This window comes from Phalaenopsis equestris, unplaced genomic scaffold, assembly GCF_001263595.1.
Source record: "Phalaenopsis equestris unplaced genomic scaffold, ASM126359v1 Scaffold232797, whole genome shotgun sequence".
Classification (NCBI taxonomy): Eukaryota; Viridiplantae; Streptophyta; class Magnoliopsida; order Asparagales; family Orchidaceae; genus Phalaenopsis; species Phalaenopsis equestris.
The window spans coordinates 204,511-228,752 of record NW_018250758.1 but is presented as its reverse complement, the minus strand read 5'-3'; the positions used below and the strand labels follow the sequence as shown (position 1 = coordinate 228,752).

The window sequence follows — 24,242 nt, the reverse complement described above, 5'->3', positions numbered from 1 at the left end:
AGAATACAAGTTGGTTGGTTGAAGTTGAGGAATACTTCAGGCCTATTGTGTCATAGAAAAGTACCTCTTAGACTGAAAGAAAAATTTTATAAGATGGTGGCGAAACCTGCAATGCTCTATGGCGCTGAATGTTGGCCTTTAAAAGACAAGCATAAAACTAAGCTAAGTCTTGCCAAGATGAGAATGATTTGGTGGATGAGTGGCTTTACACTTAGAGACAAAATGCGAAATGAATGTATCCGTGATAGGGTTGGTGTAGCTCCAATGACGACAAAATTAGAGAGAGTCGTCTTAGATGGTTTGGTCACTTTAAATTTCGACCATCAGATGATCTGATTAGAAGAGTAGATGTTTTAGATTCGACATATATTAGGAAAGGCAGAGGTAGACCTAGGAAGACTTGGGCATATTGTTAAAAAATGATTTTAATTTATTAGAATTAAATGAAAATATGACCCTAAATAGGAAACAATGGAGAAAAAGGATTCATGTAGCCGACCGCACTTAATAGGATAAAGGTTTTGTTGTTGTTATTGTTGTAATTTATATTTATCTTTTATTTTTATATCATTTCAAAGTCCAAATAATTTAAGTTTTGTTTATTTACTTTTTTATTATTTTTTTAAGCATCTACAAGTCCACATTCATAGAAAATTTTGGCAACTTCCTGGCGTATACACCTGTTTCGGGGGCACTGGGAGAATTTCAGCTTATCCATCTGTCTATAAGGCACGCTAGTCAGTATCGGAAGACACTGCGGCCAGGAGTAAAGCAAAGTATTTAACCCAATCTGTAAGAAGTTATGGGCCTTCAATATATCTGGAAAAAGACAATCACAAGCGCAAACTTTCCCGAATAGATACTTTATTTTTCTGAAGGATATTTAATTCCTTGAATATGTAGTAACGTTTTTCAGAACGGGTGCTTAAATCCCCTAATTTTAAAAAAAAAATTTCAAACTACTACACAAATTCACAAAACAATACTTAATTCCCCCGGACAGATACTCAAGTCTCCTAGCATAGTTATTTTAAGAAAATTCCCTCCCACGCACATTTTATAATTATCAAAGTGGAACTAGTGTTTTCAAGGAGAGCGAAATAAAAAGTCGAAAAAAACAGAAAATACAATTTTTTTCACAACAATTATACAATATATATATATATATATATATAAGGATAAAAAAAGCAAAGCGTTCAACTATTTGTGAATAGAATATGTGCAACAAGGCTTCGTTAAAGGGAGAGGCAGATGGGATCAGGAAGTTCGGTTTCAATCTGTGCAACTATAAGTGACGGAAGCAAAAGAGCTGGGAGTTTTAGAGATTTCTGTACACAATGATCCAATCGTTGTCCTTGGTTCTACAGTGATGGCAAGGAGGCGAGTGTGGAAGATTGCGTGAATTTGGTGTTGCGCGGCCGAAAGAATAGAAGAACTTAGAGTGGAGACTTCAGGCTTCAGAACAATTGGAAGAAGGAAGATTCGGCTTTGTTGTGTGAATAAAAGCGGTGCAGAAGAACTGAAGGCGAAATGATTGCAATACTGGAGAAGATTCTGCGGAGGGTTGTGCGAAATGGAATGGTATTCAGTCATTGTGTCTGGGGGGATAAAGGATAATCAACAATCACTGTATATAGTGTTTTCATTGCCTTCTCAGCTTATTTTAGTCGCGATTGTATCTCGAGAACACAAGAACGAAGGGGAAGAAAGCACAAGGGGAAAAAGATGTGATTTTTAGTAGTCTCTGTATGTCGTGATCCATCATTGCTTAAACACGGTTGTATCGTTATGACAGGCGAGAGAGGAAAAGGAGAAAAAGTTCGGGCTAAAGGGAGAATGACAACCATGCTTCGAACAGGAAAAACTGAGAGACTACAGGCAAGAGGGTCTTTTGTGGTTTTTGTTTAGTGCCCAAGTCCTGACAAAACATCTTTGTCGTGCAAAGAGGGAGATGAAATCCTCGTGCGACATTTACAAAAAAGAACCAGTGGGAGCAGTTACAGTTTTTAAATTTATTTCAATTATTTTACTTTTTTTAAGTCAACACATGTTTTCACACAATGTTTTTTATTATCAAATGACACCATGAAAGAGAATGGCTATGATTGCGTCTCTTTTACTGGGTGGTCCAACCTGAAATGATACCCTTAAATTATAATCATGACCAGATCTCGCAAATTCCCCAATAGCCTAAATCCTCTAAAAAGTGAATCATTAAGTGCAATTGATAAAGTTCAAATCCTTTGCTGACTAAGGTTAAAATAAAATTATTCTCGGAAACAAACATTTTACCTTATGTCTCAAAGAGACTCTTCAATTACACAACCCTTAACCGTTAATAAAGATCCTTACGTAAAGTTGACTACCTCCTTTGACTAAATATATCGAAATCAGCAATAACTTGAAGCAAAAAAAATCATAAGATCTTGAATGAATTTGCCATCATTTCTCTCATCATTTGCTCTAAGCAAAAAATTGATGATTTTTTAAGCAGAAAAAACAATTTGTTAGTATTGTATGCTAAAAACTTTTTTGAAATGTGTGAAGGCTGATTGTGCAAAGGAAAATTGAACCTAGCGCCTAGCTAGGTGCTGTAGCTCCCAGCACAGACCTCTAGAACCGAGCACTTGACAATTTGACGCCTAGAGTGCCGCCTAAGCACCCAAAAGAACTTCCTCTAAGCCGAGAGCGAGGAAAAGTGGCACTCATGAGAGGTGAAACCAAGCCCAAAAAATGCTCGTTTCCAGTGTCAACAACAAAGCGCCTAGAAACTCAGCACATGGTGATGGCGCCTAAGCGTCTATAACCGAAATGTGCACTTCGGACTTTAAAGGACCGTCTTCGATACAGGATTGGTGTGAGTGTTGTTATGGTATTTCACATCTCTTGTGCGAAAGAGAAGAGGATCGAAAGTGTTGTTCTTGAGTTCTATGAATGTAGAAAGGTTTGAGTATGGTGTAATTTGTACATTCTCCTCATATCATAATGAATTTCATGGTGTGATGTGGCTCCATGTTTTTTCCATTCTTGGGTTTTTTTACGTTAAATCATGGAGTTCTTTGCATTTTATGTGATTTATTACTTTTTATGGTTCTTTTCCAAGTCTGGTTTTAAATCTCTCGAATTAATTTTTGTGGTTTCTTCACAACAAGAGGTATTAGAGCTGTTTTTCTAAAGAACTTTGACTTGAAGCAAGAGCAATGACCGACAAAATGGGATACAAGATGGAAAAAGTTCAATAAACCAAACTTTGCTTTCTAAAAAAAGCTAATAAAAAATTTGTTATATCAAAAGAAACTGTAATTATCATCGGAAGGAATCACCAGAAACCGAAATCGATTACTATGGAAGAATGGGAAGTGTTTGATTGAATAGATTTAATCTGACTTCCACTTTCTTCATCTGTTGTTTTCAACATTATGAATGAGAAACCTATAGTGGATCTCATGGCTTCATTAATATGAATATATGAGAAGTCTTCGTCTTCAAATAATTTTTTTTATGAACAAATTATTCAATATGAAGATGGTGGATTGTAATTCAGTAGTTAAACATCAGAATAGCTTCAGCATTGCAACTAATCATCAGATTCAATAAGAAGGAAATGACACTGTGACTCCTATCTTCATTGCTAGATAGTTGAGCTGAACTAGTCCCAGTGGTAACATTTCAAGTAATATGAAATTAAATTTTGATGATACTGTGAAGTTAGTATCGAAAGAATTTTGCAATAAAGCGAGCGATCAAACTTCAAATTATGTTTTGAATGTTGAAAACAGAGAAAGAAGTCATGATAGAAACACAAGCATGAAAAAATTCTAGCCCAAAAGATGAAAGTTTGGGTCAGAAAGAGAAAAATATAAAGGTCAATGTCAAAATGCGGCACAAAATGTCACTTCAAGGACTACAAAGCTCCAAACTTTGGTACTGGAGGTCCAGATAAAAAGCTCTTTACTAATGTCACCATAGGTAAAATCCAAGGTAAATCTCTAATTTTATTCATTGTTAAGCTCTTCTATATAAGTCCAGATAGCACTGAATCTTGGATAGAAAAAATAGATGTCACTTTTCATACTTGCACCGACAAAGAAATGTTCATAAACAACACTCGAAGTGATATAAAGAAAATGTATTAACAAGATAATAAAGCCTGTTGTATTGTAGGAAATGGTGATGTTGATAATCAATTGTCAAATGAATTAATTTGAATGCTCAATAAAGTTAGACATGTTTCATGTTTAAAAATAAATTTGATTTTTGTGAACCAGCTTGCAAGGTCAGTGCATGTGATTACATTCACAGACGATTCATGGAAGGTGACCAGAGGGGCAGTGGTGATAACCTAAGACAACATGAAAGGCACCCATTAACTGATCAATGAGATGTCATAATTCATTAGAGTAACTGGAACAAAGGTTGATGTAGGTCTTTGGTATCGCATGCTTGGCCATATGAGTAAGAAAGATATGAAGTCTCTATCATCGAAGAACAAATTTCATGGGAAGTCCCAATCATCGAAGAACAAATTTCATGGATTAATTCTATAGACTTAGATTTTCATGAAGATTGTGTTTATGGCAAGGAAAAAAAATAATAATAACTCTAGTTCAGTCTATTAAAAGTCCATAAAACTAGAGTTAGTGCATATTAATGTATGTAATCCTACTCCAGTTCAGTATAATGGAAGTTCCATATATTATCACATTCATTAATGATCACACTAGAAAGATATAGGTGTACTTCTTAAAACATAAATATGATGTGGATGATGTGTTTAAGAAGTGGAATGTCATAGTTGAGAAGAAGACATGCTTGAGATTGTAATGTCTAAGATCATATAACGGTGGCAAGTATCGTGATAAGAGGTTCAGAAATTATTGTGTTTTAAGGGGTATCATGCATGAGTTCACTATTCCAATGACACATGACAAAATGGAACGAGATGCATGAGATTCCATACACACTAGGCAAAATAGTTTTGGACAAAAATAGTGAACATTACAGTTTTATCTGATAAATCATGGTCCGTTAGTACATTTAAATAAACAACCAAATACTCTCTAGGTTCAAATGTTCATGTTGATGCAAAATTCATGAGTAAGCTTGATTCAAAATCTGTTAATTGCACTTTCATTACGTATGACTCAGATGAATTTGGGTACAAGTTATAAGACTATCAGAATCATAAATTTGTTCAAAAAAGAGATGTTATTTTCAATGAAATCGAGATGGACAAAGACGGTAATAGAATTCAAGATTGTCCATTAGTTATTTCTGAATAGTCCTCCAAACATATTGAGATAGAAGAAAATGGTGATCAAAAGATAAAGGAAGAACAAATGCTCAATCTAATGAAGAACAATACGTTCCTCAGACATTTGCTGTTGAAGTCAAAAGGTTCGACAAAATCCCGAGATCAATAGAAAAGTATTCTGCTTCTTTGTACTATTTATAGTTGACAGATAATGGTGATCAGAGTGTTACAAAGAGGCATTCAAGTTGAAGGGTTAAATGAGAGGATGTTTAATAGAATGACAAGATGCAATCACTGAGGTCAAATCAGACATGAGATTTGGTAGAATTACCATATGGCAAAAAAAGTAATGCACAATAATTCAATTTATAGGCTAAAAGAGGAATGAGATGATAGCAAACACTACCAAGCGAGGCTTGTTGTGAAGGGGTTTCAGCAAAAAAAAAGTATACCTAGAGATATTTTTTCTTACAAAGAAGATGACAACTATCAAAGTTATTCTAAAGCTTAATAGCAAAGGAAGATTATCTTGAACAATTCAATGTGAAGGTAGCATTCCTACGTGGTGAATTAGAAGAGGAATTGTATATGGTACAGCCTCTAGGACATGAAGTTCCAGGAGAATAAGATAGTCTGCAAACTGAAGAAGCGTCATTTATGGATTGAAGCAAGCCCCAAGGTAGAAGAGGAATTGTATATGGTACATTCACAGGGATATGAAATCCCAGAAGAATAACATAGTTTGCTGAAGAAGTACATTTATGGATTGAAGCAGGCCCCAATGCATTGTGCAGGAGATTTGACAAGTTTATGTCAGATAATAGGTGCATGAAGTGTCAAGCAAATCACTATTGTTTCATCAAACTTTTCAATAATTGTTATATTATGATTCTTTTGTATGTGGGTGGCGTGCTAGTTGTAGAAGCGGATATAGATAAGATCAGGGGGGTTGAAAGAGAAATTATCAAGAGAGTTTGACAAGAAAGATTTAGGTTCAACCAAAAAGATTCTCAATATGAGAGTCAGTGGAGACAGAAGTGCAAGTACTTGGAAGTTGTCTTGGGCAGAAGATGTTGAGAATGCTTCATGGCAGAACTGCAAGTATATTGATATCACTGAGGCTAGAAATGAGATAAATTGGCTATAGGGCTTCATGGCAGAACTGGGCAATGAGTAAGAGATTTGAAAGCTTCATATAACAGTGTGATTGCAATTCATATAGCTAAAAACACTGCATTTTATGTCAAAACGAAGCACAATCATCTAAAGTATTACTAATGCGGGATCTTACCAGGTCGTGGAACTGCAGTACTGTAGCTGTTACAGCATTGCGGTCAAGCCCTTTCCTCGTCGTCCTTTCATGTTCCATCCCCTTTCTTATTTCTATCCAATTCCAATTTTCAATTCCTTTCTATTCTATTGGTTGCATTTTCTACCCCATTTCCTATTTCTACTTTCTTTCCAATTCCAATTCCTGCCAATTCATTGCTTACCACCATCCACTACTATTCCAATTTGAAATTCCTTCATGTTTCTTTGTGTTAGGATCCTTTTATATTATGTTATGATTGCCTAGGGTGGGGAGGGTTTTTATAATCGTTGATTTCTGTTGCTGCCTTTGAGGCATCCTTCACCTCGAGGAGTTGTACCCGATGATGAGAAAATGCTCAGTCTGTAACTCGTTTGAGATGTTGACCGTCTCCAAGGGTCCAAGTGGTGTTTCGGCTATAACTCAATCCTCAACAAAATAATTATCCTTTCGAATTCCCCCAACCCCATCTGCTCTTTGCCATCTCCCTGTCATCCAAGCTTCTGGTATTCTGCTATCGTCTACCAACCATCGCACAAGCCTACGAGCTCCTAATCCAACTGTTGTCCATGCTTCCAGCCGCCTTCCAACAGTCGTCCAACCTGTCGGTCGTGTTCTCGCTGTCGTCAACCCCTTTCGAGCAAGTTCTTACTACCTCCAGACCCTTCTGGGCTAATTCTTGTTGCAGCCAGTCCCTTTCGAACTAGTTCCTGCTACACTCAGACCTAACACCTATTCTTGCTACTAACCTGTCCACCTCTTACCCTACTTGCAATTGTCCCGCCTACTGTCAACTTGTCTGACTGTTCTCCAATCGGTACATCACCCCCCTACTCCATCTAGGTCGTCGCCACTTGCCGCGAGCCTCCTCCCAGAAGGCCACCATCACTTCTACGTCATCCGGACTGCAGCCACCGTCTGTCAACCACCTTCCAGCACCGTCTTCATGACCTTTATTCTCTTCAAGGCCTGCTGCTCTCCTATAGTGAGTCGTTCTGTGTTTTGTGTCGTTTTCTTATTTTGCAGTGTCGTTGTTATTACTTGTTGTTTACTTGTTTGTGTTGTTTATTATATGGAGGCGTCATCGTATCTTTATTTGAGTCGAGCAATAAAATTGTGTTGTTTGGTCATGGTTTGGGTTAACTTCAACATCATTTGGTATCAAATCTAGCCTAACTCTGATTCTATTTTAGCATTCCCAAGCATCCGCCTCTACCCAAGTCAGTCCCACCAAATTTTTTCTCCCTTAAAAGCTTCGACAAATGAGGTCAAAGCTCCCCCCACGCCGAAAGATTGACGCGGGAGCTTATCGGGTCGCGGCACTATAGCTGCTACAATGTCGCAGGTGAGGTACTATAGTTGCTATAGTACCGTGGTCTAGCCCTTTCCTCCCCCTCCTTTCCTATTCCATCCCCTTTCATATTTCTATCCAATTTCATATCCTTTCTATTGTATTGCTTGTCTTTTCTATCCCCTTTCCCATTTCTATTTCTTTTCAATTTCAATTCTTCCTTATTCATTGCCTACATTCTCTGACACCTTCCACTTCTATCTCAATTTCAAATTTCTTTCTATTTCTTTGGGTTAGGCTCCTTTTAGATTATGTTGTGTTTGCCTAGGGTGGGGAGGGTTTTGATGATTGTTGATTTCAGCTGCTTCCTTTTAAGCGTACTTTTCTGAGGCTTGTACCCGAAGAAGAGAAGGTGTCATGGTTGTAACTCATCCGAGGTGGTGACCAATCCGATTGTAGCTTGACCCACGAAGAGATATTTATCCTTCCAAATTTCTCTCCATCTGCTTGTTGTCATCTCCCCACCGTCCAACCTTCAAGTATTCCGCTTTTGTCCAGCCCCCTCGGCATCTTCCAACCACCGCACAGGTCTTCCAGTAGCCAACAGGCCTACCAGTTAAGTTTCCGCTGTCAGCAGCCCCCTGTCGGGCTAGCTCTTTCTGCCACCAGCCCCTTTCAGGCTATTCATGATGCCGCCAATGCCTTTCGGGCTAGTTCCTACTACAGGCAGACCCTTTTGAGCTAGTATCTGTTGCTGCCCAGACCTGACACCTATTCTTGTTGCTGAACCATCCACCTCTGACCCTACCTGTGGTTGTCCCGCCCACCGTCGACTCATCTGACTTTTGTTGAGTCCACCATCACATCTCCTACTCCACATCGTCGTCACTTATCGCCAGCCTCCTCCTAGGAAGCTGCCATCACTTCTACGTCATCCAGCGCTGCAATCACTGTCTGCCAACCACCTTTCATCACCCTTGTCGCATCCTTCTCTTTCGGGCCCGCTGCTCTCCTCTAGCGAGTCGTTCTATGTTTTGTGTTGTTTTCTTTCTTATTTTGCAATGTCAGCATTGTTACTTGTTTACTTATTTGTGTTGTTGCATGTTGCAAAGGCGTCATTGTATCTTCATTAAAGTTCAACAATAAAATTGTGTCGTTTGACTGTAGTTTGAGTTAGCTCTGATATCAATTACTTCATCTATTTACTCCTAGAAGATATCAATTATCTTTAAAGAACAACTTAAAATCCTACAGATATGTTGACTAAGGTAGTTATAATTGAGAAATTAACGCTACGATCGACTTCAGTTGGTGTTCATGAAGGTTGGGACCAGGCCGTGAGTCACACTACAGTACACAACTATAAAGTTCTGCAAGGTCGGAGGAGAGATTGAAATGTGCGGAGGCTGATTGTGTCAAAGAAAAATCATACCCAGCACCGGACTGGGCGCCCCAGCGCCCAACAAAGTCCTCCAGAACCGAGGGCTTAACAATCTGGTGCCTAGTGTGCCGCCTAAGCCCCGAAAGAACTTTCTCCAAAATCGAGAGCAAGGAAAAATGGCGCCCAGAAGGCAAGCAACCCCGCCCAAATATGCTTATTTCTGGTCTCGAAAACAAAGCGCTTTAAAACTCGACGTCTATAACTGAAAGTGCAATTCAACCTATAAAGGTTCCTCTTTCCTACAGAATTGGTGTGTGCAGTGCTGTTGAATTTCAGAATCTCTAGTTCGAAAGAAAGAGGAGCATCTGAAGTATTGTTCTTGAGCTTCAGGAGTGTAGAAAGATTTGAGTGTGATATAATCTTGTATATTCTTCTCATTCCTTCATAGTGAATTTGTAGGTGTGGTGGGCTACATGGTTTTTTCTCATTCTTGAATATTTCCAAGTTAAATCTTGGTGTCTCTGCATTTTTTTATGTTTTATTACTTTGTGTGCTTCTGTTCTAAGTTTTGCTTCAAATCTCTCGAATCGGTTTCCATGGTATCCTCACAACAAATGTCTAATAGCTAGCCTTAATCAAAAGTTTTTTATAATCATTGCGAACGGCAATTAACTATAGAGACTTGGGACTATAAAACTCTAGGCTATATCATAAGGATTTCACCATATGAGAATGAATTTTCTAGGAAGTGTCATGTTTAAACTTCAATCTTTTTAAAATTTTGACTTGCAAGTTATGAACTCTTTCAGAATAATTAAGCGTAAATTTTTGGAGCCCACAAAATCAAGGGTGACATGATTTTCAGACGAATTTAGTTCAATCAAAAGATGCAATGATTAATGTGATTTGGCATAACTTGGATATCTTAAATCAACATATTTTGGAGAACTATTTACTTGAAAGTACAAGAACCTCATTAAAATATAGAACAACCACCTGAACGCCATCAAGGGGTCCATTTTCATCTCGACTGCGATGAACAATAATGCCATTGTCACACTTGTTTATGAAATGTGCGCTGCCACTTATATCATACAAATTTGGCGGGTTGCCTCCCCAATTTTGTAACTGTTGGAAAGAAAAAAAAATGTAAAATTAATAAAATCTAATTATAGAAGAGCTTAACAAAGGATATACCTGTCTTGGATGTGCAACAAACCACACGTGGCATGCATGGTGCTGCGCAAACCGTTTGATTTTAGTAAGCATTTGACTGACATACTCAGTTTCGGTCCTATCACCCAAGCCATAAGAAAAAATATAGAAGCATAGCTCAGGCGTAAAGAAGCATAAAAGGTCCTAAAAACTTTAAGGTGAAGTGAGGAAATGTTGACTTCTAGCATTCAAACTTCAGCATCTATCAATGAGTCAATAATCTAGCTACATTGCAATTCCAATATATTTGACAAATGATCAAAATAGACCCAAAGCTTTTTAGACATATCCAATTTGGTCTCAGAACTTTTTCCAAATAGTCAGTTTACTCCATCAACTCATTCAATCTAAACAAATTTGGTTCTACCCCCAACATTATCATTGCTGTTAATGGGAATTGGTGAAGGAATGCTTTTTTCTGAAAGAAGTTCAACTTTCTAGGATCAATCTCACCAATTTGAGCGGGATAAGATTAACTAAAAAAAATCCAAAATGCTTTAATGGAAAACTTCCTTTCCTATTTTTCATCCAAATCAATCGTAAAGTTGATGGTAAAACCAAATTGGCTCCTATTTGACGAGCCAAACTCAATTGAATACATGAAAAGTCTAAGACTAAAATGGGCGTACCTAGTAAGTTTAAAGACCATTTTGATCATTTAATCCTTGAAAAAGTGAAATTTCAAATATGCCTCCTATTTGAAACAAATATATATATATATATTACTAATATCCAAAACTCAAGTCATAAGCAAATAGCAAGAAGAGAAAAATAGATGGAAGTAGAATTCTCACTGATGAACAGATCGTTGGTGATCCAATTCATTATACGGATCAATAACAAGCCCACGTATACCATATCTTAGAACTGCAGCTTTAGCCAATGATAGAACCCAATTAACGGATGGAAGAGCATCATCATCACACCTGCTCCATAAGGTAAACAAGTAAGAAACAATTAACGAATGCAGCAATTAACGGATGGAAGAGCATCATCATCACAGCAGCTCCATAAAGTAAACAAGCAACAATTCACAGATGCAGCTACAAAAATGTCGCATGAGATATCCACCCATGCCCCAGAAAAGAACAGAAATAGTAATTACACCAACATTTTTCAAATTTGAGAAACTCCAATAAGCATTGCTGAAGGACTCACCGAATAAGATGAAATGTATCACTAAGCCATTTTTTTCCTTCTTCTAACTCCGCAGGGCTCATTCGCTCGACAGATTCTCCGTATCTATGATAACATAGAAATAAAAAAAAAGAAATTTCGACATTGAAACTTTTTGTAAGTCCAGACAAGTAGATATTTAAACATGTTAATGTCCTAAGAATAGATGTTTGGCCTCAAAACCATAGTGATGTGAAAATCCAAGTCAAACAAACAGATAATAAGTTTCATGAAAGAAAGCGAGTAAAAACATGTGTCAATGAAACAGCCACATAATAAATTTAAGGGTAGAAAGACAGTGTACCCGCTAATGCTTATACAAATGTACTGATCCTCGCCAATATAGACTGCTACTTGGGAGCAAAAATGGACCCAGAGGCATATAAACCCAAGGTTACAATTTTATCATTTTGCCAAACGGAAAAATTATAATGTCCTATAATTGACATGGAGCTAGTTTGTTTTGTAAGAAATAAAAAATTTGAAAAGTAAAACTATGAAAATGACACTCAAATCAAGAATACAAAAGTAGATCAAAATTTTCATGTAAAGTTAAATAATATTTTCAAAATACAAAGTACATTAAAATAAGATTTAGAAGTTCAATCAAAACTAACGTTTTAGACGTGTTTCAGTTAGCTTCCTTGTTTCATGTATAGGAAAATCAGCACATATTTGGCATTAATTGCGTATAAAAATATTTGATTACCACATGTAACAGAAAAGCATTGTCACATACAGGTTTCCATTAATCTTACTGCACTTAGAAAAGCAGCAAGCCATGATTCCAAACTTGGGTATTCTCTTGGTGACCACATCGGCCTTGAGAAATAGTGAAGTAGTTCACAATGTATATTGGTAAATGCAATTAAAAATAAAATTTGATATCTTCAAAAATAATCTAAATACATGTAACAGAAAAACATTGTCAAATACAGGTTTCCATTAATCTTACTGCACTTCGAAAAGCAGCAAGCCATGATTCCAGACTTGGGTGTTCTCTTGGTGACTACATCTGCCTTGAGAAATAGTGAAGTAGTTCGTGATGTATATTGGTAAATGAAATTAAAAATAAAATTTGCCGTCTTTAGAAATAATCTAAATGGAAGAATCTCCTAATTGTTAATATAATGCAATAAAAGGACAACTACATCGAGCAGTGAATAACACAACCCATGAAAATAGATTCAACATGGCACTTGAAATGTGAACTGTGAAAGGATCCTAGAGTTATTTGGCACGAAAACCAAAAGCTACATTCAACCTAGTACCATCATAAACCACAAAACTGCACCTTCCTCCAAAAAGTGATTAGTGCATGTTCCTTGGTAAAAAGAAAAGAAATACAATAATCACAAGATCAGTCCTTAATCCCATTAGGAATCCTTGAATAGAAAAATCAAAATAAATATCCCACTATCAATCATTGAATTGAAAAATCAAAAAATATAGAATTTCAACGTTAAATAGTAGATAAGCAAGTAAACCAAACTGTTAACTACGTATTAGTGCTATAATGTTATAACTATGGAAAGGAAAAGAAAGCCCATTATCATATGACATCAACAAAAACAATTCTGAGTCTATCAGCATCCAGGCCTAGCCCAATTATGCGGCTGCATCCTATTAAATATTACACATATATCCTCATCAATATAGATTGACCAATACAAGTGTGTTAATATGCATGACACATGTAAACTGAAGGGGTGCCTTTATTAAAATGAAAAATCCAACCCTTCAAGATATTGTCTAATATAAAATATTACTTCTGAATCCCATGTCATGGGTGGGTCAGAATACTATTATACAATCATGTGGGTTGTTATTCATATCTTTAAGCACTGATTTTACTAGTTATGAATGTCCATGCTGCAGCCAGCAAAAGTGGACTGCTGCAGTCCATCTGTATTCAAAAATTTTGATTTCTAGAAGACAAGATATAATGCAAATAATCGAAAGCAAAGGAAGTGAGCATGGAAATAAGCATAATGATATTACAAAATTTGTGGTGCACTAATTATTTTACTTCCTGTTTTAAAAATTTGTCTTCGATGTAACTTACCTGTCATATTGACACTTATGAGATCCAAATGTGTTCCCTAATCATTTGATTATCTTCTTATGTTTGATTTACCTTTGGAAATTATTTCAATTTAACATCAATTTCAACATATTCCAATTGCATTACATCCTAGAGTTGGGGCACACTTTGCGCTATCTCCTCTTTTCGTCGTAGATCTTTGCAAAGCTGAAGTGTTACAATTTTAGGTTTCAGTTTGTAGTAGTTCATAGAATAATAGAATTGTTAGTTGCCTTTGTGGCTCTTTCCTTCTATGACTTTCCCTCTATTTTGCAAGATTCAACAAGAGTTTCATACATGCTTTATGAGAAGATAGCCATCTGCCGGTTCCCCCTTGTCATAATTTTATCACGCATTCACTTAATATTGCGATTTCTACCACACTCAACCTAGTTATCAATAATCTTTTTATCACATAATACTTAGATCCCTTCTAGACCGGCACCTATGTTATTTTCCGCCATGCCAAGCCCACTAAATAGTTTGAAGACTTACTTTAGGACCTAGGCTAAAGGGAAATTTAGTAATTTATTATTTATTATGGTTTGGTAAAAATAGGGCTTAATAGAAATAGAATTAGGGGATCTATGATTGTTGTCTTGAATCGTAGAGTTGGGGTTTGGGAGAGATAGCCCACCTCTCGAATTTTAGCTAATAGGGTTAGGATTTGAGAAAGATGGTCTACCTATCGAATAGTAGACACATCTTTTATGTATTCGGATTGTGTTATTTTGTGCTAGTGAAACAATAATATTTTGTTTGCACTAATCTATGTGGAAGCTCATCTCTTTCCTATCAAATTTGTATCAGTGCCCGCCAAAAATTGTTATCTTGAATCTTAGGGTTAGAGTTTTGGAGAGATTTTCAACCTCTTGAATTGTAAGTGTTACGGTTAGTGTTTTGGAGAGATCACCAACCTCTCGAATTATAAATGCTTTACTTTTATGTAGTCAGGTTATGTTTTCAAATTTTAGTGAAATAACATATTTAATTTGCCCTAATCTCTGTGAAAGTTCATCTCTTTCCTATCAAATTGGTATCAAAGCAATCGATCTCTGAAAAGAAACGATGGGAACGTGATACACTCGCATCAGCCGAAGACGAGATTGCGATAGAATCACGGTAAGAGCTAGCTGGGAAACCGATGACAGGATCGCGATAGTCGGGAAGCCGAGAACGCGATCATGTATAGGTATCATATTAGAGAAACCAACCAAGGGATTGGATGTACCCTAGTCATGATCCGAGAAGCAACCACGAGATAGTGGTTATCCTAGTGACTGAACCTTACGATCTGAGAAGCCAATGACGAGATTGCAACATTCTTGTCGCGATTCAAGCTTGCTGGGAAGCCAAGACTGGATCACCGCTTACAAACAATTGCATAGTCACGATTCGGGCTAACAAAAAGCCAACAAAAGGATTTCAGTGAAAGAATCGGTAAACCAAATCATAAATGAAATAGATAAGCATTTCTCATCTATAGAGAGGTGGTTTGAGGGGAGATTCACAAGCCTGAAAGAAATGATAAAGAAGATTTCGAAGTTCCACACAAACTCATTGCCTCCTGCAGCAAGAGCGAGTGATGACGTCATAAGTGAATGTGAGCAACCGTTGCGCAATATGAAGACAGCGTCGTTGCCTTAGTCGGATCTATAGCCGCGAGATCAAGAGGAGTCGGGAATGGATTTTAGCGTTATCATATGAAAGGAATTACACGACATCTTCAGGTTTGGAACGAGCGATAGTTGACAGAATGTGATAGCGTTCGATTGGGGGAAGGAGAAGATCGATTCAAAGGATTTCAGCCTGGAACAAGGAACCACTGTGAGTGGAACCCAATTGGAGGACTACATCCAACTGCGCCAATGCTTTTTGATGTGGTAACCTTCTGGGTGAAAGGCGATTCAAGAATCAATGGGGACTGAATAGATGATGATGAGGTGAGGCAAACTTATGGGAAAAAAGAAAATTTGTGTCAGTGTGCGCCCATACCAGCTAACCCCACACACAAAAAGACGAGATCGATATAATGATCAAAGAGATGTTGTAGGCTATGATCAAAAAGACCATTGTAACCCCTTCTCTAGCCTAGTCTTGCTATTAAATAAAAAAGATAGGAGTTGGATTTTTTGTGTGGATCATCGGGTAGTGATTAAAAAAATAATATCTCACAAATTTTCCATCCTGGTAATCGATGAGCTACTAAACGAGTTGTGTGGGGATGCAGTATCTTCCCATATTGACTTGAAGTCAAGATACGAACATATTCGGATACAGCCAAAGAATGTGCACAAGATTACATTTCACATTCATGAGGGTCATTACAAACTTTTAATGAAATGAAAAGGCTTATCAGATAATGATGCCACATGGAAGCCATGCGACTTAATCCAATAGCAGTTTGCTCTTTCCCACTTGAGGGCAAGGTGTTTTTTTGGGAGGGGAGTAATGTTTGACTGACACTTAGTACGCTTTACGCCATGCCGAGCACACCAAGTAATTTGAAGACATATTTTAGACAAATAATTTTATTAATTATATTTATTAATACTTAGTATAAATAAATCTTAATAGGATTAGCGTTAGGGGATGTGTGATTGTTGTCTTGAACCTTAAAGTTATAGTTTGGGAGGGATTTTCTACATCTCGAAATGTAGGTGTAAGGGTTGAGAAAGACCGCCCCGACTCTCGAATTGTAGATACTTATCCTTTATGTATTCATGATGTTTATTTTGTGTTAGTGAAATTAAATATTTTGTTTGCTCTAATATTTGTGAAAATTCTTCTCTTTTCCATCAATCTCATACAACGTAATCAACTTAATTGTGATTCCATAAATTTTCATTTAAGACTGATATATTCGAATCATATAGTGTTATTATGTAAAAACAAATAAAAATAATAGTGATGATAAAAAAAATAATTCAAACTAACATGACGATTCAACAGAACCGGTTAAGGCAAGTTTGTCAATTAGGAGACACGGGAGAATAACGGACGTGAACAAATGAACAAGCCCTAGCAACCGAGTTTGTTCCATTAATCTGAAAATCCAGAGCGAGAGATAGTCTCGTGCAAAGAAATTAGCGTCCACAAGCTAAGAAGTGCATGCGAAGAGATGGAAATGACTGAGGAAGAAAATGATGTCGCTTGCAGATGAAAAGCTCGTGCGAGGAAGACAAAGTCTGCAGGTTGCGGGATGTGTTAGATATAAAAAAGAATAAGATTTTAATCTTCATTAAAAAAAGTTATTAGATTGGTCAAAAAAATTTATAATACATACAAACTAAATAATTATTCAAGTTAAGATTGTTTAAAAATTATTCCAAATCTATAGCTAATCAAGAAGACGACGTCAAACATGATAGTATAGAAAGAGTTGGATTATCATAGAATGTTATTGTTGATATTGATGAATTTACTCAAACGATGACCAATATGACTTTGTTGCTTACAAATTCGTTGCTTACAAATTCCAAGTCGCAAACCAATAACCGTGGGTAAGATTTCATATACAAGAATTTAAAGCTACTTTAGTACATAAGACCAGCTTCTTCTTTTTTTATGGAATGGGGGGCCAGATAAAACAAAAAACTAGCTCATGAAGGTAAAAGAAAATCCTAAATGGTAGATAATGTCCATAGGATAGAAGAGCCACACTTGTCAAATTTACCTTTGAGGCTGAAGCAAAAAGTGGAGACAAGGGCAGTTTCAAGAGAAGTATGGTGGTCAACCACGCCATTTGATGCAGTGGGAGTATTTTTAAAGACATTTAAAGATTCATTTTCTGCCCCTCTCAGCTAGAAAATAAAAGCAAGTCCATTTAACAGAAATAGCATAATCACTCAATTACGTAATATGAAGCTGAGTTTATTATATTTTCGAGATATGCAGCACAACTCATACGAAATACAGAGCATAAATAATATAAGTTTTTATCTAATTTAAAAGATATGATAAAATAACAAATAATTTCTCTCGGCGATGATGAGAATTTTGTACTAGTGCAGGGAGCAGGAACAATTGAGTTGGATATGCAACCTACTTAGATGATGCATAAATTCAAAACATAAAAAATTAAAGAGATTAAGAGTTTCACAAAATGCTAAGAAATTCTCTAAATCAAGGTATTTAACTACTAAGAAGACTACATCGAACAAAATTGATAATCAGAGAGATGATAGAAAGTGTGAAAAAGGTTAATGTCCAGTTTTTTAATCCCTTGTAATACTTGTGTTACAATTAATGGGGAATCAAAGCGAGTGATCTGTGCTTAAAAGGAGACAAAAACCAACAAAAGGGAGATGGGGTGCAGAAAGGGCCAAACGAGTTTTTCTTTGAAAACATCAAAAAAGCTGACGATTCTGGAGTGTCAAACACCAGCAACAAGCGAATGATGAGCTCTATGTAATGGCTTGGTTGAGGGAGACAATGTAATACTATGGGCTTTGCATTGAAGCTAAGAGGAGAAAGAGTGACAAACGGGTGAGGAACTCGTGTGTACGAAGGAAGCAGAGACTAAGAGCCATCATTGCTTGTCGAATGGTTGTTGCGAGAGTAGAGCGGTGTGACACCTTCAATTTGACGAGAGGAAAACAAAACCGCTTGTGTGAGTGGTTTTGACGTGTGCATAAAGGTTTCTACCCTTGAAGGAAGAAAGGATGAGGGAACCTCGTGTGCAGTGAAGATTGCATCTATCCAATTAGTAAGATTAAAGTTTGTTTATCTTTTTAGTATTCGTTTAAATTAAATTGAATTTATATTAAAGTATAATATTATGCAAACTAAATATCAAAATTAATTGAAAAAATAACATTAATCAAAATTAATTAATCAAAATTAATTAATTTAATTTTTCACATTTAAGCTATATATCATTGAGACGTAGACTACCCCCAATGTCATCATATTGTTAGAAGAGAACTATGCATGTTAATATTCCCGCATAAATAATTACACTATTTTTTTCTAGCAATATATCAGATTGCACTATGAACTTTAAATTCTAATAGTACATTTATTCATTGGTAGAGAAAAACAAGTATCCTAAAAAATAACATATGCATTGAAGAATGAAATGAAAATATTGCATAAATGAATGCATGTATGTGTGCGAAGATATTCACCTTTTATAATACTGATTGGGGATGCCAACGTACCAGTATGCGTAGATGTTTTTCTATCACTTTAGACAACCGTAAAATTTAAATCACGAATTGGTATGTCAAATGGAAAATATTGATGGGATGAAAAATTACTTTAACACCTCGGACAATAGAGAACATGTTTTGCGATCGATTATGCCAACGAGGTATGCATCACCCAAAGATTAGGACTATTAATGAGCTGATTTTGAGCTAAGCTCGAGTCAGCTCATATGGATTGAGTTCAGATCGAAATCGACTCGTAACTCGTTATGTTCGATTTTGAGCCAATTCGTCTCGAAATTAAATCGATCTTGATCCGACTCAAAATCGGAATGGTGTGATTCAAATTTGAGTTAATGTGATATGTTTCAGCTCCTCGATCGGCTCAAAATCAAAACAAGATATCTCATATTGAGATATTTGGATCTGTTCCAGCTCAAAATCGGCTCGTAACTCATTATATTCGATTTTATTTAGCATTAAACATAATTTTTATGAATAAAAATACATCGAACCGATCTCGAGCCAGTTCAAGTCGATCCGTGTAAGGCTCGGAAAAAAATCTATCCAAAGTTTTTGGCTCATTGCTCGGCTCATATATTTCGATTTGATCTCGATCAGAGCTAAAATTTGAATCAATTTTCATGCGGCTAATGATCTTCGAGCTAAATTCACTGCCCTACTAGAGATGTGTTAGGTTATGTTTAGATAGTGCTCTTTAAATGAATGTACATGTTAAGAATAAGAAATGCACTAAAATTTAAAAGATTAAACGATGAAAAGAAAAACAATAGTTAAGCCATGTAAACATTTTAATTTCTTTTCATAAGAAAATATCATTAATATTATTATATAAATTTCTATAGCATCATAGAAAACATCATATATATTATCTTATTTTCATTGATTTATTGCAGTTTAGAAATATAATTACATTACAGGTTTTCTTGATAACTCATTATGATGTTTTAATATTTTCAAGTTTAAGTTTTTAAGAAGAAGATTAGTAATATGGAAGGAAATGTGTATTTGAGGAGAGGTCAGCAAAAGAAAAAAATTATTTTTGTTTAATTTTAAGCCATCATCATCTCTTTTTCAATTTTGGATTTAGAATTAATAGAGAATTTTAATTTTATGATTCGATTGTTCATTCCCGCCTTCTAAATCTCAAGCTCCTATGTCGGGTAGTAACAAAAGTAGTATAAAAAAATATTTAAGATTGGGTATGAATTTAAAGAACGAGCTATTATGATAATTGTGAAAATTAACTTAAGTAAATTCAACTAGGTTAACTCTAAGTTTATTTTTTATGTCAGACATATGGATGCTCAAAAGGACATGGGGATGATCAAGTGGCGGGAGAGGAATTACCGTCCAATGTCACTGTGAATACAAATGTCTTTGCCCAGATGATAGTTCTTATTACCTAGCTTATATATAATTCTATACCACAATCTAATGAAAACACTAGTACAACTGGCATTGATAAATATTTGAAGATGTTACAAGATTTGCGGCTACCACAATTTAAGGGAACTGAAACACCAATAGGAGCAGAAATATGGATTTTGAGAATAGAAAAGATTTTGGACATTATGTCTTGCCTGGATGAGAAGAAGGTGGCTCTAACTACAATCATATTAGATGGAGAAGTTGAAAGATGTTAGCAAAGGAAACATCAAGACACGTTGAAAGATGGTAGCAAGGGCAACAATTTAGAGATTCGTTCATGCCCCTTTCTGCATAGAGGCAAATGCAAGATAAGTTTATTAGATTGGTCCCATAGGATAAGTTAGTCATGCAATATGAAGTAGAAATGTTATCGAGGTATGCCCCACAACTGGTATCAACTACATATGAGAAGTGATATAGATTCCTTTATAGATTTTGAAGGATTCAATCAGGCAACTGTTAGTACCTTTGAGAATTGAAAACTATTCAATGCTAGTGGAGAGTCAAGTAAGTGAAAATCGATTTTCAACCGACTTAGAAGCATAGGAACAAGTTTAAGAGATAGATCTTGAGAAAAGTGACACCAAAAATTCATTCTAAAAGATCTAATCGAAAGAAAATAAAATCATATTCTGGTTGAGTTAATAGCCAAACTATCAGTAGCATTACAAAACATTGTGTCAAGATTGGAAAGTTATATTGTGGTGAATATGTATTTGGTCCTAAGTTATGTTATTTATGTCGATCGTCTAGAACTCATATGAGGTACCATCCCAGTTATGCTCAAAAATCCACGCCAACTGCTAACTCAGAAAGGGATTCAACTAAAGGTTTTCTGAAGAAATCCATTATCAGAATTAGTTAGCAGAAGATGACAGAGTCGGGTGCGGTGACTCATAAAGAAGAACAAAGGCATAACATTAGACCATTAGTCTATTTCTTACCACATCAGGAACCTAAAGAAACTATTGCAATTGATGATGCTAAACGAGCATAATAAGGGTAACGTTATCTTATGTCATTTAAGTGTTATTTTAGTTATCTTGTGTTGAGTATTTTTCTAGTTATGTGGTTCTGTTTTACAAGTTGTGTTATTTTAAATTATGTTACATTAATTAAGATATGGTATTTTTTTAGTTATCATAGTTTAGATGTTTGAGGATTATTTAAATGAACTGTCATATCTTACATGTTGGATTTACCATACTTACTATTGATATCAATTAACAAAATTTAGACTTTCACAATGATTTTTGGATAGTTCATGCTTCATCTATATAATGAGTAGCTTTTGGGAAGTCTCTAAATTTTGAGAATGAAACTTTCGCAAGTAGAGAAGGCTGTAACATCAATTTTTTTTTAATCCCATATAACGTTCACGTTATAATTAAGGGGAATGCAAAACGGGCAATCTGTGCTAAAGAAGAGACAAAGCGAGAAGGGCTAAGCGAGCTTTTCAAGTCAATTTCGACTAAAAGTCACAAGTATCGAACTAGGTGACAGTTTTAGACGAATTTACAGGTTAAGAGTAAAAAATTGCATCAAACACTAAAATATTAAACTTTAGAAAAGAAAACAAAATTTAAGGAATGTAAAAATTTTAGTTTCTTTTCATGAGCAAATATTTTTTTGTTATTAAATAATTTTCTATAATATCATAGAAAAAACCAATAAACATAATACTTTGAGTTACTATAGCTTAGAAATGTAATTACTCTACTGGGTTATTCTAAATAACTTATATTATTGTACTATCACCAACCATGACATAACATTAAATTGCCCTTTTCTTGAACAAAAAGCTCTAGTGAAAATAAAAGTTACTTTTGCACCAACATAGCTAATTTTTACAGACAGAGAATAATTGAATCCATAAGATCACTGTCAAATTAGACTTAGAGTAGGCAGAACATTCAACTCATGGTATATGCATTGTCGCAACAAGAAGCAAATGACTCACTTATGATTATCACATGTATGCTACTCATTTAAAAATTTTAAATTTATTGAAAATCATAGTATGTAATAAAGTATTTGTCTGGTTCAATATTAAGTTAAATCAATCATTCGTCGATATTCAATGCATTTTTTACGTTATTATACGTAGTATATCTCTCCAGAATATAAATACAAATATTATTTGATACGGGAGCGCTCACTCAATCGTTACAAAGAAGTTTGTTAAATTGATGGATTTCAATACGAAAATAATGTAAGTTATAGTATCAATTAAAATGTCAAAAATAAGTTATATGAATCTTATTCAAACGTGCAAGTTAAATTTGAAAATTTGTGAGAGAAATTTTAAACAAAGAAAGAGCTACAAACAGTGTTCAGAGCTCTAATGTAAGGGAGGTTAAGCCTATCCCCCTTAAGCAAACAAAACAAGTCAACAGGAGGAACAAAATAAAAAACGATCATAAAAAATGAGGAACCCTTTTTAGCAACCCAATCCTTCTCTATTTATATGCTTCCACTCTATGTTCAAAAGTTTGGTAAGCTGAACAATCTGCTTAATGCAAAAGTGGATGTGCCAATACAATAACAACAACAACAACAACAAAGCCTTAATCCCACTATGTGGGGTCGTCTACATGAATTTTTTTCTCCACTACGTCCTATTTAGTGTCATATTTTCATTTAGTTCTAATAAATTAAGATCATTTTTTATACAAAAAGCCCAAGTCTTCCTAGGTCTACCTCTGCCTTTCTTAACATAAGCTGAATCTAAAACATCTCCTCTCCTAATCGGATCATCAGATTATCGACGCTTAATGTGACCAAACCATCTAAGACGACTTTCTCTAATTTTGTCCCTCTTAGGAGCTACACTGACCCTATCACGAATATAATCATTTCGCATTTTGTCTCTAAGTGTAAAGCCACTCATCCACCTAATCATTCTCATCTCGGCAACACTCAACTTAGTATTATGCTTCTTTTTTAAAGGCCAACATTCAGCGCCATAGAGCATTGCAGGTCTCACCACCGTCTTATAAAATTTTTCTTTCAATCTAAGCGGTACTTTCTATCACACAAAAGGCCCGAAGCTTTCCTCCACTTCAACCAACCAACTTGAATTCTACTATTAACATCCCCATCTATCATTATCGCTTTGAACAGACCCGAGATATCTAAATCATTCACATCTTTTAATAATTTGATCACCCAAAGTTACTAGAGCTACTACTACTAAAATTACATTCCATGTATTCAGTTTTAGTTCTACTCAAATGAAGGCCTTTAGACTCCAATGTAGACCTCCATAATTCAAGTTTTTTCTGGGCTTTTTCTCTTGTCTTATCCACGAGAAGGATATCATCAGTGAAAAGCATACGCCAAGGTGCATCCTCCTGTAAATATCCAGTAAGACCATCCATAACTAAAGCAAAAAGATATTGGCTTAAAGCAGATTTCTGATGTAATCCAACAGAAATAAGAAATATTTGGTCAATCCTCCTTCAGTTCGAACATAAGTAACAGCTCTAGTATACATATCTTTAATGACTTGAATATAAGTCATATCAACACCTTACTTCTCAAGAACTCTCCAAAGGATGTCTCTTGGAACCTTATCGTAAGCTTTTTCTAAATCAAATGTAGATTCTCCTTATTATCTCTGAACTTCTCCATCAAACCTCTCAATAAATGTATAGCTTCCATAATAGACATGCCCAACATAAATCCAAATTGATTATGAAAAATCGTTGTAATACGTTATAACCTATGTTCGATTACCCTCTCCATAATTATAAAGTATGACACATCAACTTAATTACTCTATAATATTACACATCAACTTAATTACTCTATAATTTGCACACTCTTGTGCATCCCCATTATTCTTAAAAATACGGACCAAAATACTCTTCCTCCACTCCTCAGGCATCTTTTTAGTTTTTAAAAAAAAATTAAAGAGTTTAGTAAGCCA

The 24,242-nt window shown here is 35.5% G+C and overlaps 1 protein-coding gene across 1 annotated transcript in view; it reads right to left on the bottom strand.

Annotated features, from left to right (window-relative positions):
* The window catches only part of LOC110038414 (twinkle homolog protein, chloroplastic/mitochondrial-like), a 105,375-nt gene that overhangs the window by 16,118 nt on the left and 65,015 nt on the right, over nt 1-24,242 (bottom strand). Inside the window, 4 exon segments of the mRNA XM_020743255.1 lie at nt 10,232-10,363; nt 10,433-10,529; nt 11,245-11,376; nt 11,609-11,692. Of these exon segments, the coding sequence (XP_020598914.1) occupies nt 10,232-10,363; nt 10,433-10,529; nt 11,245-11,376; nt 11,609-11,692 (445 nt within the window).